We start from the raw sequence: 16,598 nt of genomic DNA, 5'->3' as shown, positions 1-16,598 counted from the left end.
AGCAAGTCAAGATATATCAGAAATGCTTCTTTAGTTTAAACAATAGATCTGTCTTGATACTTCTAAGACAACTTGTAAGACTAATTTGGCAATTTATAAAATGCTCGAAGAGATAAAATTTTCATAAATTTGTAAGATGCAACCATGATATGCATCAGGCGGTAGAAAATCACTTTGCAGTCTAATGTGCTTTTAAGAGCACTAGTTACACAAATTTGTGGTTACTTAACAGCGATAACAAGGGATGCACCAATGTATCAGCCAAATAATTGTCTTGGTCGATTGTTTAAAAACAGCTGATGATCTGGGTCGATTAACACAAAACTATCGGAACTGTCAGTAGGCTATCGTTATCTGTTTTGGCAGAGATAATTCTAAATAATCGGATATTGGTATATTGCCACAGAAATGTTATATCGGTGCATCACTAATAACAAGGTCAGTTATAGATTTTAAATTACTCAGTGTATAAATCATACTTACTTTATCCCAGTGTTGTTGTAAACAAAAGTGTTGCCCTGCTTCAGATATGATAGCTGTAATAAAACGGGAAGCTGTAGAGTAAAATATTGCAGAAAATACAAAATGGGCCAATACAATTAACTTGACAATGTAAAAAAACAAACAAACAAACATTTATTGCATTGTCTGGATACCAAAGTAGTAGTAGTAGTAATAATACAAAAAACTTGTTGGTTCAAAATGAGGACAGAAATATAGATAATCTTGTTAGGAATTGATGTGGATTTTCTTACCTGTACACATCAGCGTTTTCACAAATCAGGCCAAACCATTAATCTTGAGTGAAATAACGCCGAAAGAACAGCTGTGCCATTTTAAAATTAAAATGCCATTTTGCTATGCTGATAAATAAATATGTGGCTAGTTCATTGGCATCACTTGCAGTTGCTCTCTTCTCCCTTTTCAATGTAGCCTAATTGATCAGTCCATTCGTGTGTTTTCACTGAAGACATATAAGAGAAAGGCGAAAAGGGGGAGGAGACTTACACAAACAGAAAAAGAACTTTGGGTTTTTTTTTTACGTAAAGTGGCACATTCATGTATTATTCATGTTTATATTGCATATTTAAGTATGGTACTTAGCCTACACAAAGACACAACAAAGATTTAACAACAAGGTAGTCCACCAATAATTGTTTAACATAAAATATTTTTGTGGGGAAAACAAAATACTATTAATTCAATCAAAGCTAACGTTAAATAAAAAAAGCTTATGTTCAGCTAAAGGTTTCATTTTACCTCCCACATAAAAAGAAAGGCTTTTAAAGAAAACTTGTTGGCTACAGCTATGCACACAGTAATGATTGTTGTAATTAATTTTCAATGTAAGTAACATAATGGGCCCTATTTTAACGATCTAAGTGCATGGTCTGAAGCGCATGGTGCAGGTGAACTTGGGACATGTCCGAATCCCCTTTTGCTAGTTTAATGACGGAAAAAAACAGTTGGTACGTCAGGCTCATGGTCCAAAAGGGTTGCACCAATCTCTTAATGAGTAATGGGTGTGTTTTGGGCGTAACGTGCAATAAACCAATCAGAGTCTCATCTCCAATTCCCTTTAAAAGCCAGTTGTGCTTGCACAGTGGTGGATTCACTATTGTCAGACAATGTCTGGTTGTAGTAATGAGTGCACAACAAAGGAGATAATAAAAACAGTCTTTAATAAATCCAAACAAGGCACACTTAGGAGTATCATCAGGAAATATAACACAACCACAATATAATGAAGATGATACGGAACCATGAACCAAGGAAACTAAGGTCTTAAATACAAGGCAGAGCTAGTGAACTGAACAGAAACAGGTACATGATTAATTAGAAACTATGGAAACTAAAAAGGAAAGGGAACACAGGCAAACAGGTACAGGAAAAACAGAACACAATGAGAAGAAAACAAAACATAATCGTTACAGTAGCACCCGCCTCCTGGAAGGCACGTCCTCACACAAATGTGTGTCCAAACTGAAGAAGGAGGGAGGGCGGTGGCTCTGGAGGAGGATAAAGAGCAGACTGAGGAAGACACCATGGAGACAACAACCAGAAGAACCAGGGAGGAGAAGAGGGTGGGAGGAGCCAGGTCGCAGAAGGATGATTCAAAGCCCAGCCAGGATGAAGGCCCATGGTGGAACTGATGAGAGGAGCCAGGGTGAAGTCAGATGTCCGAACACAAATGGTAGAGCCAGGAGAGTAGGAGACCCAGGTGGAGCTGAGGAGCCATAGAGACCGGGCAACACCAATGGTGTCTGAGGTAGAGCCAGGGTGCCTGAGGACTGAGACAGAGCCGGTGGAACTGAGGACCAAGGCAGAGCTGGAGGGAACGTGGAGCTAAAGGGGTGGAGGGATAAAGCGCAGCTGAAGACCCGCAAGTCCATGGTGCAGGCGGAGGGACAACTGACCAAGGCGAAGCCGGAGGGACAACGGAGCCTGGTGGAGCTGTAAGGAAGATGGTCCCAGGTGGAGCCGAGGGAGGGAGGAGCCAAGGTGGAGTCGACCGGTCGACGAGCCGAGGTGGAGTGATGGGCTCTGTGGCTGGAGGTGGAGTCAGGGCATCCCCTTGTCAAGGCAGAGCTGGAGACCAGAAGATCTGAGGTAGATTCACACAGCAGAGGGGGAGCTGAGGGACTGAAGGGAACCAGCTGAGGCAGGGCTGGAAGACTGCCATGCTTTTGTAGAGGGGGTGGGAGAGGGAGGCTGGTTGGGATCATTGGAGACGCAGGAGACTTGGAGCTGGGCAGGACCAGCAGAGGTGCAGGAGACTTGGAGCAACACCGGGCAGGCATGCAACAATCCAAACAAGGGACACTTAGGAGTAGCCTATCTTCAGGAGATATAACACAACCACAAGAACCATGAACTGAGGAAACTAAGGTCTTGGGCTACGTTTACATGTCAACGATGTACTAAAAATGGAAAAGTTTTTCCTTCGCATTTTTTGCATACAGACAACAACGTTGTCAAAACAATCCCCGTTCACATGGATCCACGAAAATGACTAAAATTATGCATGCCAGGCCACTGAGGCCAGTTGGTCACTTTGTAAAGAAAAACTATGCACCTATTAGTGGGTACCGAAGACGTCACTTCCACTATGCTAGCCGCCATTTTTGTGTCAAAATGAGGCGAATGCACAAGTGAAGCTTGAACTAAGTTTTGTGCTAATCCGAATGTTTAACTCCTGTAGTAGAAGTGCTCTTCCCACAAAAGAACAACTAAACACATTGAATTCGCAATGTTTTATAACAATAGTGTTCTCATTATAATGTTATGTAAATGACAATCCCAGTAATTATTTATGCATTGCTGTTTGGCTGCCAGTGGTCCCTTCTGATTGAAGCCAACCAGAACAAAATTGTAACTGTTGTTACAGCACAACATATCCTAGGCATATTGTAACCTTGTTGTGAACCTTCTGGGAGTGTTTCATTGATCTTCTTCTGGTAGTTGTGGCTGCTGTGACCATAGACTGAAACAGAAATGGCGGGGATAAATCTCACATGGTCCCAATGAATACACTGTTTACACAGAGACAATAACATTTTCAAAAACTTGAACTTTGAAATGCATTTTCAAACTTTTGTACACAGTAAACTGATTCACGAGCTAGGGAGCTGATTGAGACGCACCCTGAGTGAACTGAGAGAGGAATGCTAGGACGAATCTCTAAAATAAATGCTTCATTGTGCTGACAACTAGTGAAGTTTACTAGGTTATTGCAGAGAAATCATATTCAATATCAATCCATCTCATTTCGGTGGTTATGCAAATTATTTATTATTTAATTATTAAAATAATATTATTAATTATTGTTATTTTTTCGAAAAGTATTTCATATTATAATACAGGTTCTGTGAAATTATTCTCAACTTCAGTTCTGATCAGTGTAGTAGCTATAATTTTGGCTAACACATCATTGTTTTGCAGTATTGCTTTTCTTCACATCATTTTGCAGTATTGCACAACCTTTAATGTTGCAGTGTCAGTGTAGATGTTAGTTGATTTATATCAGTGTGCTCACGCATGCTATGAGGACCTAAAAGGTCAAGTTTGTTCTTTGTTTGTTCTTTGTTTGTTCTTTGCTTTTTCTGATGGAGAGAAATTGCATCAGAAGCTTATTTACACTGTGCATTTATTGCAATAGTAAATATTACAGAAATAAAAATGAGCTCACATTAACCCCCGTTTTCATATAAACCTGATCAAAAATGGTTCCTTCCCTTATATTAGGCCACAAATAATTTCCGCTTTCTCTTCCTGCCTCAGGTGGGCTTATCTATGTCATCCCGATAATTAACAAACATACACATGTAGACAAACATAACCGATCATAAAAATGTACAATTATTGCATAAACATTTGTATAACAATAATTACACATATTGCAATATGATCTTATTTTCACTATTTTGCAATATATTTCATATAGGCTCCAACTACTGATGAAAGCTAACCAGAAGACCAGACACTGAGGTATGTTAATTTTTTAATGTGTCAGATACTAATAAAAATTAATACAAATTCTTATAGACCTGACAAATAAACAAGAAAAAGAAAGTTAAATCTCTTAAACTTTAGTGACACACACAGTCTTTGGAATGGAACTACAGCTGTCTTCCCCAGTGCTCCGCTGGGACAGGGATTGGCCTTCCTCCGTAAGAGCTCTGTGAAAAATCCCAGACAAACTTTGGTTGCAGCATCGACTAAAATCCAGTCCCATGCAGAAGTACAGCACCGGGTTAATGCAGCTGTTGAAATAAGCTAAGTTTGAAGCCATACTCCATCCTACTTTTACCACCTTGTTGTCTTTATTCACCAATTTGACCAGTCCTAGAAAGTGGTAGGGGGCCCAGCATAAGAAAAAACCACAGACCAGTACAGCAAGAATCCGAAGAAGCCTCGATTTGCCAGAGAGCCGCGTTCTGCGTATCCCAACAGCAGCTAGTATGTAACAGATAAGGATGACCAAGAAGGGCAACAAGAATCCACAGATGAAACGAATGAAGTAATAGACATACTTGGCTGAACTTCCAACTGCATCTGCTGCTCCTTTATCCTGTAAATGAATTCATAAATATATATTCATACTTATTAAATATGATTTTTATGCAAGGTAGTACATGCTGTAATTTACATAGCCATTCTGACCTTCAGTGTGCAGTGACTCAAGTTATTCTTGCCAGGGAAGACCTGCCGGTACACAAAGTACGGTGAACTTAAGATCACCGCCACGATCCAAACTCCCACGCTGACCACACGAGCAGCACATAACGTCCGTCGTCTCCTGGCGAACAATGGGCACCAGACACACAGTGCTCGATCCACACTGATGACAGCCAGAAGAAAAACACTGCAGAACATGTTGGCGTACTTGAAGAAGCCATTGAACTTGCAGAGAAAGACCCCAAAAGGCCAGTGGTCATAGAAAAGTTTTTTGAGGAGTGAAGTGACTCGTGTCAGGCAGAAGATCAGGTCAGCTACAGCCAGATTGACCAACCAAACATTAGTGACGTTGGGCTTCATGCGGAAGCCGGCCACCCAGATGACCACAGAGTTCCCGGTGGTGCCAAGGAGGACGATGATGGCGTAGATGACAATGTCCACTGTTGTTTTTGAGTCGGAGTGAATGGATAGAGTTGTGTTTGAGGTCATTCTACAAGCAAGACAGATAAATCCTTAAAAGGTGCTTTTTCAGTTTTTCTTCTGAAGGTTTACAGGCAACCTACATATGCTTATGCACTCATCTTTGATCTGCCCACGCACTCTGTACAACTTAAGCCTGTGGTTGCCATGCAAGTCTTACAAGCTTCAACACACAGATAGATAAACATGATGAGAGTTGTCTGGCAACCAAGAGGGTCTAGTTTATTAAACTGATAACGTTTACTTAGAAGTCATAATAGGAGCATTGTTTTCAGCTATAGATTTCGAATTTCCCTGCTAAATTATGGGAAACCACTACAACTTATTTAACTGTTCTGCTCCATTTACATTTAGGATTTCATTCACACCTTATTCACACTTTAATAAATGTATGTTATATATATAATATATATAGTGCCACTTAAGTTTGTGAACCCCTTGCAGAATCTGTGAAAATGTGAAAAATTTTAACAAAATAAGAGAGATCATACAAAATGCATGTTATTTTTATTTAGCATTTTCCTGAGTAAGATATTTGACATAAAAGATGTTTACATATAATTCACAAGACAAAAAAATAGCTGAATTTATTAAAATGACCCCATTCAAAAGTTTGTGAACCATTGATTCTGAATTCTCTGTGTTTACCTGGATGACCTAAGACTGTTGTTTTTTTTGTTTGTTTGTTTTGTGATGGTTGTTCATGAGTCTCTTGTTTGTCCTGAATAGTTAAACTGAGCTCTGTTGTTTAAATTCCTCCCAGGTCCTAAAGATTGTTTGACTTTCCAGCATCTTTTTCATATTTGAACCCTTTCCAGCAGTGACTGTTTGATTCTCAGATCCATCTTTTCACACTGAGGACAATTGAGGGACTCAAACAAAACTATTAAAAAAGGTTCAAACATTCACTGATGCTCCAGAAGGAAACACAATGCATTAAGAGCCGGGGGGTGAAAACTTTTGAACAGAATGAAGAAGTCCAAATTTTTCTTATTTTGTTTAAATATACATTTTTTTCATTTAGTACTGCCCTTCAGAAGCAACAGAAGATACTTACATGTTTCCCAGAAGACAGATTAAGTAAAAATGTACCTTGATCTTCGAATTCAAAAAGTTTTCACCCCCCGGGTCTTAATGCATCGTATTTTCTTCTGGAGCATCAGTGAATGTTTGAACCTTTTTTAATAGTTGTGTTTGAGTCTCTCAATTGTCCTCAGTGTAAAAAGATTGATCTCAAAATCATACAGTCACTGCTGGAAAGGGTTCAAATATGCAAAAAATGATTGAAAACTGAAGAATCTGCAGGACCTGGAGGATTTTTCTGAAGAATGCTGGGCAGTTTAACTGTTCAGGACAAACAAGGGACTCATGAACAACAGTCACAAAAAAACAGTGGTAGGTCATCCAGGTAACCACACACAAGAATCAATGGTTCACAAACTTTTGAACTGGGTCATTTTAATAAATTCAGCTATTTTTTTGTCTTGTGAATTATATGTAAACATCTTTTATGTAAAATATCTTACGCAGGACAGTACGAAATAAAAAAATAACATGCATTTTGTATAATTTTGTAAAATTTTCACAGATTCACAGAAGTGGCAATGTATACACACACACACTTACATGTTTCCCAGAAGACAGATTAACCTTGATCTTCGAATTCAAAACGTTTTCACCCCCCTAGTTACACAACTAGTTACACACCAGTTTCAAGCAAAAAAGTTTCAAAAAGTTTGTCCTTTATCATATATTGTAAAATGGTACTTCTTTCAAAAATAGGAACTTAATCTGGTGATGAATTTCTCTGTTCTTACCTTTTTTTTTTTTTGCACTAACCAGCCCAAACTGTTGGTCTCAGGATAAACAGCATTCCATAATTCTTTGTGAATATGTTCAGCATAGACTATGTTTGAGTATTAAATAGTCATTGTACCACCAGTGTGCAGATAAATATACAAGCAACTTCAGTGACATCTCAACTTCAATGATGCATTTTCACCGCATCTTTTGCCCAGTCATTCTAAAACGTGCAATCTGACAACAGCCCCAGACAGGAAGAGGGTGGAGATGTGCAAATTTTGTCTACAAACAGATCAAATTCTATTCTGCTTTAGATTTCACATTACTCCACAAAGCCATTTAAATAGCTAAAGTGTGTGCTAAAGGCTATTCAAGAACATAAACAATGCATTGCCACACTGTGTGTATGAGACTAACTCAGGAATTTTTATTATATTTAATATCAAGTGCATAAATTATTAACAATTTGAGTAACTACCAGATTCAAACTCTGCTTTCGCGCTTTGACTGGTGCAGAGCCCGAGACGGATGCGTTCTGTGCTTGTCATTTATCACAACTACTAAGTGTTTTCAACCACATAATGTTCATTTTAGGTTTCAGACATTTAAATACACGCAAGCTCTTGTAAAATAATACATGCAGAGTTTGTAAAATACACACTGATGTCTATGGAAGCAGCAATAACAATCCATTCAAATATAATTTGTCAAAGTTTTTTATTCATATCAGATACACATAGTGTAAGTAACTATAAAGTTTACTCTATTCTTCTCCCAGTTCACCGGCTACTTATATGTATTTCGGGAGAAACTGATGAATTCACGTGCTGTAAATCTGACTGACAAACTAAGATGGCGGTGCCCATCTCGCATTATAGATCAAGATCAAGATAATTTATAAAGGTTTTTAAACTACAAAACACAATCACATGTATTTGAGAATTGGAATATCAGATAGCTGATGACAAGCTAAGCAAGTTTGTGAACATTTCTAATAAAAAAAGGTGGTGGATCCAAAATGCTCAATATTCATATTCATGCATTTTATTCATATTTCATGTTAATCATGTAATCATTTGTGGCTTACGATTTATCAATATTATCTTTGATTTCATATAATCATGTAATCCTACCCTATGGTTATTTTTTATTATATTTTCATCTTCTCAAGGTATTATTGTTTCAGAGTATGCTTGCTATAGTGTTCCAATGTGACAAGTTATGTTGACAAGTTTGTGATTAGATATTGGACGCCTGCCAAGTACAGCAGAAGCGATGATGTTTTCAGAATTTGTTGCTCACTTGAACTTGATGTACCTTTCTATCAAAATATGTCTGTTTCCATCTCTGCAGACATGAGATAAAGCAAGATCTGCAATATTCTCTTAAATATGTCAAAACATCACCTTCTGTAGGCTATCTGTTTTCATCTATCTTTGACATTTGATCAGTCACTCTGACCTAGCCGTTACACCAACATTATGGATAAGTCCGTTTGACCTTTTCTTATTAGACGAAAATATAAGTTTAAGGGGGTGTAAGTTTCCTGCATATATGGTCGTTGCTCTTATTTTGCTCTTCACATTTTACTTTCTACTTTTTGCCTCTCCTTCTGCTTCTACTCTTTCTGCTTCTGCTTCATCTTTTCTACCTCTCATTTCGTTCTGCAAATAATTTTGTTACTACTTTCTCTATACTCTGATCTTCACTCTTCATCTGTAAGACACAATACTCTGGATTTTATGATAAACTATTATTTACTTGATTAATTTGTTTGTCTCTATAATTTTTACTTAATGTATTATTCCTTATTCAAATTTGGGGTCAGCTAGAATATTTTAAACTTGGGCATGAAAGGGTTAATAGAATTAACAGAACTGCAGAAAAACAGCAAACCAACACAAATACAAAGTTAACAAGTAAACCATGAAATTGTCAAATTAAGTAAAGACATAGGCCTACATAACATTAAAAAATAATAAATCTAAGACACAAAGCAGTATATAATAAAACAACAACCATCAGAGGCCAATTCTCCACACCATAAACAGACAAACACATCTTAACAGCAAATACATACACTCTCCGCTCTCAGAGGCAGAAGTCTGCATACTCATCCTTTCTGATCACCCTACTACCTGTCAGCTTGATCCTATTCCCAGTCTATCTGGATCTATCTGCTGCTTTTGACCCAATTAACCACCAGATCCACCTGTCAACCCTCATGACAAAGGGCATCTCAGGAACCGCGCTCCAGTGGTTCAAGTCTTACCTCAGGTAGGTCCTTCAGGGTGTCTGAGTCACAACATCTAGCTACTGGGGTTCCTCAGGGCTCAGTCCTTTGAGCACTTCTCTTCTCCATGTACATGACATCACTAGGATCTGTCATTCAAAAACATGGCTTTTCCTATCACTGCTATCCAGGCACACAACTCTACCTCTTATTCCAGCTGGATGATCCAACGCAACTCACTCGCAACTCAACCTGTCTGACAGACATTTCTTCTCTGGATGAATGACCATCACCTGCTACTCAACCTTGCCAAGACAGAACTGCTTGTGGTTTGGCCAACCCAACACCAACATTCAGCTAGGCTCATCAACCATAACTCCTTCTAGGACAGCCAGGAATCTTGTGCTGTGTCCCAATTCGCATACTATCCGTCCTAAATAGTATTCGAAAAAAGAATTAGTATGTCCCAAATCGTAGTATGTTGAAATGAGTATTCCAAAGATACCCGGATGGTCTACTTTTTCCGGTTAGAATTCAAAGTGCAGATCCGTGCACACTTCTAACGGCTAATATTGCCCATAACACATTGCGCTGTGGACGAGGATTCGATTAGAACTACAAATACGAATAAAAAGTGTTTAAAAAAAAAACTACAAACATGACGGATGTGAGAGACCGACGGTTAAGCAGAGCGGTTAAGATAAAGGTGCTTGAATGATTAATAACAAAGTCCCTTTAAAGCAGAACTAAGCAAGATTTGCGAAGCTCCCCCTACAGTTTCCTTCAGTGAATGACACTGTCATAAATACTCCAAGCGCAGCTCTGGACTACAACGACTACAATACTCACCAGCGCAGTAGTTTTGCAAATACAGTACAAGAAAGAGGAGGTGGGTAATTTGCAAATACAGTACACTCGATGGAGGTGGGTCATTTTCTAAATTGTCTTATAAAGACATAAAATATACATTGTTTTTGAATTGCCGTAAAGCATTTTGTCACTCTCGCGTGAACGTGAACATGAGGCGAGATTGTGTCGGGTCGCTGCAGCTCAAGTTGCAAGTGCTGTATTCTGGCGTAGACGTGCCAGATGGGGTTAGTGCTCGCCTCAAACACACCACTACAAGTCAATTAACCATCGTAAGGGCTTAGAAAACTATTTATGAAGGTAAAAAAAGTTACTTAGTTCTGCTTTAAGACAAGTCATTTCACTCGGCGGCCATCTTTGAAACGCCTCTCGGGCATCCTGGGCATCATGCCCTATCTCTTTGAATGGGGAAACATCAAATTCTCCAAAACTGTTCGCCAACCTTACGATTACACATTTCATATTTGAAATCACCAATGAAATCTGACAACAGCTGTCTCATAAATGTTTTATCCAAACGCTCGAATCATGACAAAAAACTGTATTTTTTAGGCTGGATCAAGCTAATGCGCATGCGCAGACCTAAATGCGCGTCTCTTCTGCCATGTTTCAGAGGCGCGAGTCTGACTGTTTCTATCCATGGGTTTCAAAGACGTCACTTCCGCTATGCCCGCCGCCATATTTGTGACCGGTCAGAGCTGCGCGCTCTGTTTAAGTCTATGGTGACAGCAGCTACAACTACCAGAGGAAGGCCAACAAAACACTCTCAGAAGGTTCACAACAAATTTACAATATGTCTGGGATATGTGGTGCTGTTAGCCGTTTCAACAGTCGTCAGAACTGCAAATTTATTTGATCCCAAAGGAGTTAGATCGGCAGAATTATTGGTTTCATTCAGAAAGGACCATACCACTGGCAGCCAAACAGCAATGCACAACATTAATAACTGCTGGGACTGTCATTTACATAAGATTATAATTGTATACAATATTGTATTAAAATATTGTGAATTCTAGTTGCTGTGTTTCGGCGTGTTATTACAGGATGAACAAATTCACGACACGAGCTGCCTACATTACTTAGTTCAAGTACATGCGTGCATGATTTTGTGCAAATATAAGTTGTAATTTTATGTCTATCTTGTATAAATATATATGAATTACCTTATATAGGATGTGTTCCGTTGAGTTAATTAACTTTGTTTACGGGTTTTTATTCTCTTCAGCTTCAGCGTGCACAGCTCAAACAGCAATGATTAAGTCATTAAAATGTTTACAGTAATATTAAAATTTTCATATTTTTTTTTTTAAATGATACATTATTTTTAATAACTAGCTCTTATATTGTTCTTGTATTATATTCAGCAACACATGGTTTGATTAATAAGGATCACGAACAATAACAGATTTTTTTCTCAAGTCATCTCATTTTGATAGTATTATTTGAGCTGCGCGCGCTGAATGAACATCCGTAAAATGAAGCGCTTTAAGTTAATTAACTCAAAGGAACACATCCTATATAGGGCAATTCATATATATTTATACAAGATAGACATAAAATTACAACTTATATTTGCACAAAATCATGCACGCATGTACTTGAACTAAGTAATGTAGGCAGCTCGTGTCGTGAATTTGTTCATCCTGTAATAACACGCCGAAACACAGCAACTAGAATTCACAATATTTTAATACAATATTGTATACAATTATAATCTTATGTAAATGACAGTCCCAGCAGTTATTAATGTTGTGCATTGCTGTTTGGCTGCCAGTGGTATGGTCCTTTCTGAATGAAGCCAATAATTCTGCCGATCTAACTCCTTTGGGATCAAATAAATTTGCAGTTCTGACGACTGTTGAAACGGCTAACAGCACCACATATCCCAGACATATTGTAAATTTGTTGTGAACCTTCTGAGAGTGTTTCGTTGGCCTTCCTCTGCTAGTTGTAGCTGCTGTCACCATAGACTTAAACTGAGCGCGCAGCTGTGACCGGTCACAAATATGGCGGCGATAGAATACAGTGACGTCACATGAAACCCATGGATAGAAACCGGTGCTTCTAACGGCTGCTGCAGTGACGCGGGACTTATTCCGCCATATTGCGCGTTACACTTTCTCCCATTCAAAACAATACGAGTGACACGTCTTGTGTTATTCTATAGTCTTTGTTAATAATCAGTATAACCTGACGAAAAGATATTTATTAAATGTTATCCACATTATATTTCATCTGCAACAGCATTGTGAACTTTTATAACGATGCGTTTGGTCATTATCTTTTAAATGCATCGTTATGCAAAGATGAGGAGAGTTCTCTGCATGAAAGACTGGACTGGCAGATAAACGTGCGTCTACATTTCTCTCCGAAACGGTAGGAAATTAAATTGAATGTGGAGGATTTTAACTGTGATAAGATGATTGACATGGGTAGTTTAAACAGTTACAGGTTGCGTAACTAAGCTACAGAACTTCCATTAAAGACGCAAATATGACGAGGTAGTATGTCCCAAAGCTTGCATACTCTTCTGCTACACACTCAAAAGTATGTACTTTTTCTTCACAAAAACAGTACATACTTTTAGGAAGTAGTATAAGTAGGCGAATTGGGACGCAGCATTGGAGTTTTAATTGATGATCAGTTAAACTTCAAAGACCACATTGCTAACTGCCCAGTCCTGCAGATTTGCCTTATACAACATAAAGAAGATCAGTCCCTTCCTATCTGAGCATGTTACACAACTCCATGTCCAAGCTCTTGTTCTATCCAGGCTGGACTATTGTAATGCTCTCTTGGCAGGCCTTCCAGCATGTACTGTCAAACCTCTGCAACTGATCAAGAATGAGACAACAAGAGGTTTTTTAATGAGCCAAAGAGAGGGCACATCACACCTCTCTTCAACATTTTGCACTGGTTGCCAATAGCCGCTCACATCAAATTCAAGACACTGATGTTTGCCTATATAGAGGCACAAAATCACTTTCACAGACCTTTACCTTGACTGTTCCCTGCTGATGGAATGACCTGCCTATAGCAAAAGATTCTCAAGACCATTTTCAATGGCTAAAGCCATCTTTTTCATCAGCACTTGACCCATTAATACTAACACCTTCTTTATATATAAACTTGCTATGTGTACTGTGTTAGACTAACTGGGACTTGTCACAGCAAATATTGTTTCATTTTGATGGTTTAACTTAGTGTTTCTCAACGGGGGCGTTCAGAGAACAACGGGGGGCGTTGGAAGCAAAATTTTTAAAAGGGGGGCGTTCAGGTGTTCTTGGGGGGCGTTCACGAGTTTACACCAGAGATCCAGGCAAGACAAGATTAAACGTGTAATTACTTGCAAAAGAATTGCCTACAACATTCTAAAATCTGCCAGTTTAACGCAACATGTAAGCTAGGCTATGTATCGTTTCTTTTGCAACGATTATTTTTCCAGTCATAGACCAGCGCTCAAGCGCTGACATGAATTCACGTGCACAAAAATGTGCTGACAACAATCCGGTGGTGGCTAGAATCCAGCGCTGACTAGAACCACGCAGCGGAGGAATGGAAAGTTGACAAGCCATTAAAAAAGTATTGACTTAAGAACCACTTATATTTTCAAATATTTTCAATAAATCATGTTCCCATTCACTCTGGTGACGAATTTTAAAATGAATGAAACTAAATTCTATTTGTACGGTAAAACTTTTACATTTTTAATGCCTAATGCCAAAATGTTTTCTTTGTTCACAAAGTAATTTACTGGGCATTATTGTTAACTCGCAAGACTGTAAAGAGAAAATGACAATTTGATGGATAATTAATTGAAATATATTCTGTAATCACATTTAGGTAATTTCGCAGTCACATCTGAGCGCAAAACGCTGCTTGGATCATTTCAAGATAGGCTAGTTAAAAATAATTAATAATACATTCATAATTTAATAATTGTTCATAGCCTATGTGTTTATTCTTGTTAGAAGATTTTTTTTAATTTTTTTATTTTACTTATTATGGACACAAATTAATCATGACAAACCAAATAAAATTTAATTGAATTAATTGATAACATTAAGCTGATACCAAGGTATTTAAGCCTATAATTATAACATAATTTTTTATGAAAAATCATGATTGTATTCATTTTATTTTTTTCCAAAGTAAGATTAATGTAAGCAGCTTCTTGCAATACTCTCCTAAATGCGTAATAAATCCTAAGTGCACACATTAGCTCTGAAATGACCGTATAGCAGCCTATGGTCGTTTTTACTGTCCAGAATTATCAAAGAAATTCAATAGGCAGACGCAGATTATCTTGAGTTTTGCGGTAGTTCAAATGCGCGTTAAGGTGATGGAAACCATTGGCATACTCATGGTGTGTAGTGGCCATTTGTGTGTAAAACACCATGGCATTATGTATTAGGCCTGACAAACAGCCCTCGACATAGAAATCAGATGTTTAAACTCGTAGTTATTTTGTGCGCGAGCTGTGGAGGCTGCCAGTGTATGGGCATATACGCGTTTAACCAGTATTTCATCAGTTCTTCTGCGTCTCCTCACAGCATTTCAATAAAACGATATCCAACAACACAAATAGCTCTCTCTGTAGTCACATGTTCCCTTCATAATGCAAAACATGCGACTTGCACGCTTAAGTTTCAGAAAACATCGTCATCGAAGTTTATATGTCTATAATTTATGTAATTATATAACTGTATTCTTTATATCACAGGTTTTCAAACCCTGTGTCACGAGACTTAAAAATGGGTTGGCATTTTCAAAAAAAACATAGTCTAAAATTAATAAATAAACAAAATATATTTGACTTAATTGATTAACAAAGCGAAAGAAAAAACTGTGCCCAATAGTAGCCTATATACTGCTGAGTTTGATTCATTTTTGTGTGGCGCGGCGCTCCACAAACAAGTTCAAGGAAAGGAAACCGAGATGGCAAAAAGCGCATCCTGTTTTCTTTATTTTTCTTTACTTTAGTTTTTAGTGTGAGTGTATAAAAGTAAACTTCGCAGTATCGAATAATGTCTTACTCATATCTGTAAATTACGGAGTATTTAAGTTGTTTCTGCTGGTATAAGGAAACAGTCGAAGTGATCGCGCCGGCGCCTCGCGTGCGCACTCAACATATTCACTGCAAACTTGACATCGCAGCCTGTTCATTATCAAAATAAAATACCGTCAGCCAAACATATAAAAAATTACACTGCTCATTTTACATACTCTGTAGTATCCTATCTGTGCCTTTCAGCGTGACCACCGCTGAAACCGGTCCTGCCAAACACATTTTTTCTGTTTTGAAGAGGATGATTCTCTTCGTTGATATTGAAACGGGAGTGAAGTACAAATACTATTTGACACAATAAATAAAAGTTCAGCATCCAAATACATTGCTGATATGGAAACATTTGAATTTGCGCCGAACGAGTGGCTGCTTGAGAACAAATTTTTACTTTAAGTTTCGCTTCAAATTATTTCGTTTGGGCTTGTTTATAGCTACTTACAAGTTTTTATTCTTGTTCTGTACATGTATATTATATATTTTAGTATTCTTATGCTTGACTTGACTTGGTTTGGTCGCGTCAATTTAAAAAAAAAAAAAAGGTTGTTCTTTAAAAAAAAAAAATTTGACAGCCACTGCTTTATATGTTGCTTATGTGTTGGAAAACACAAAACCTGGCATGGACCACTTTTGGTGTTATATGAGAGGGGGATCCCCCAAATGAGGTGCCGGATCAGATTTCGGAGGTTCCGGTTCCAGCTTGTCCCGGCTGCCTGCCACTGTTCAGTCAAATCAATATCTGTTATTTGGCTTTCAGTGACATGCTTTTTAATTATGAAAGCTGCAGTCTGTAACTTTTGGAGCTCTAGCGGTAAATAACCAAAATTGCAGGCGTCTTGGTACTGCAGGTACTGTACTCCACAGCGGTGCCGACTCGAACCAGTCTAATAGTCCCAATATAAATATAAAATATAAACTCTTATTATAGGTGTGTCATAGGGATTCAGGATAAGACAAAAACACGGTTTGGAA

The 16,598-nt window shown here is 38.1% G+C and overlaps 1 protein-coding gene across 1 annotated transcript; it reads right to left on the bottom strand.

Annotated features, from left to right (window-relative positions):
• Positions 1-3,920: 3,920 nt before the first annotated feature.
• On the bottom strand, positions 3,921-7,670 carry LOC125274584 (C3a anaphylatoxin chemotactic receptor-like). The gene is made up of 3 exons (XM_048200957.1): positions 7,476-7,670; positions 5,164-5,668; positions 3,921-5,071 (listed from the first exon to the last, which is right to left on the bottom strand). Exons 2-3 carry the CDS (start codon positions 5,665-5,667, stop codon positions 4,583-4,585), a joined length of 993 nt encoding a protein of 330 aa, XP_048056914.1. The 5' UTR covers position 5,668; positions 7,476-7,670; the 3' UTR covers positions 3,921-4,582.
• Between the last annotated feature and the right edge of the window lie 8,928 nt (positions 7,671-16,598).

The sequence above is a fragment of the Megalobrama amblycephala genome, linkage group LG9 (assembly GCF_018812025.1).
Source record: "Megalobrama amblycephala isolate DHTTF-2021 linkage group LG9, ASM1881202v1, whole genome shotgun sequence".
NCBI lineage: Eukaryota > Metazoa > Chordata > Actinopteri > Cypriniformes > Xenocyprididae > Megalobrama > Megalobrama amblycephala.
This window is presented reverse-complemented; position numbering and strand designations above follow the sequence as displayed.

Coding starts and splice junctions, on each gene's coding strand:
- LOC125274584 (XM_048200957.1), bottom strand. CDS start 5,667: ATGACCTCAAACACAACTCTATCCATTCACTCCGACTCAAAAACAACA. Junction 5,072..5,163: donor TGAGTCACTGCACACTGAAG/GTCAGAATGGCT, acceptor ATTCATTTACAG/GATAAAGGAGCAGCAGATGC.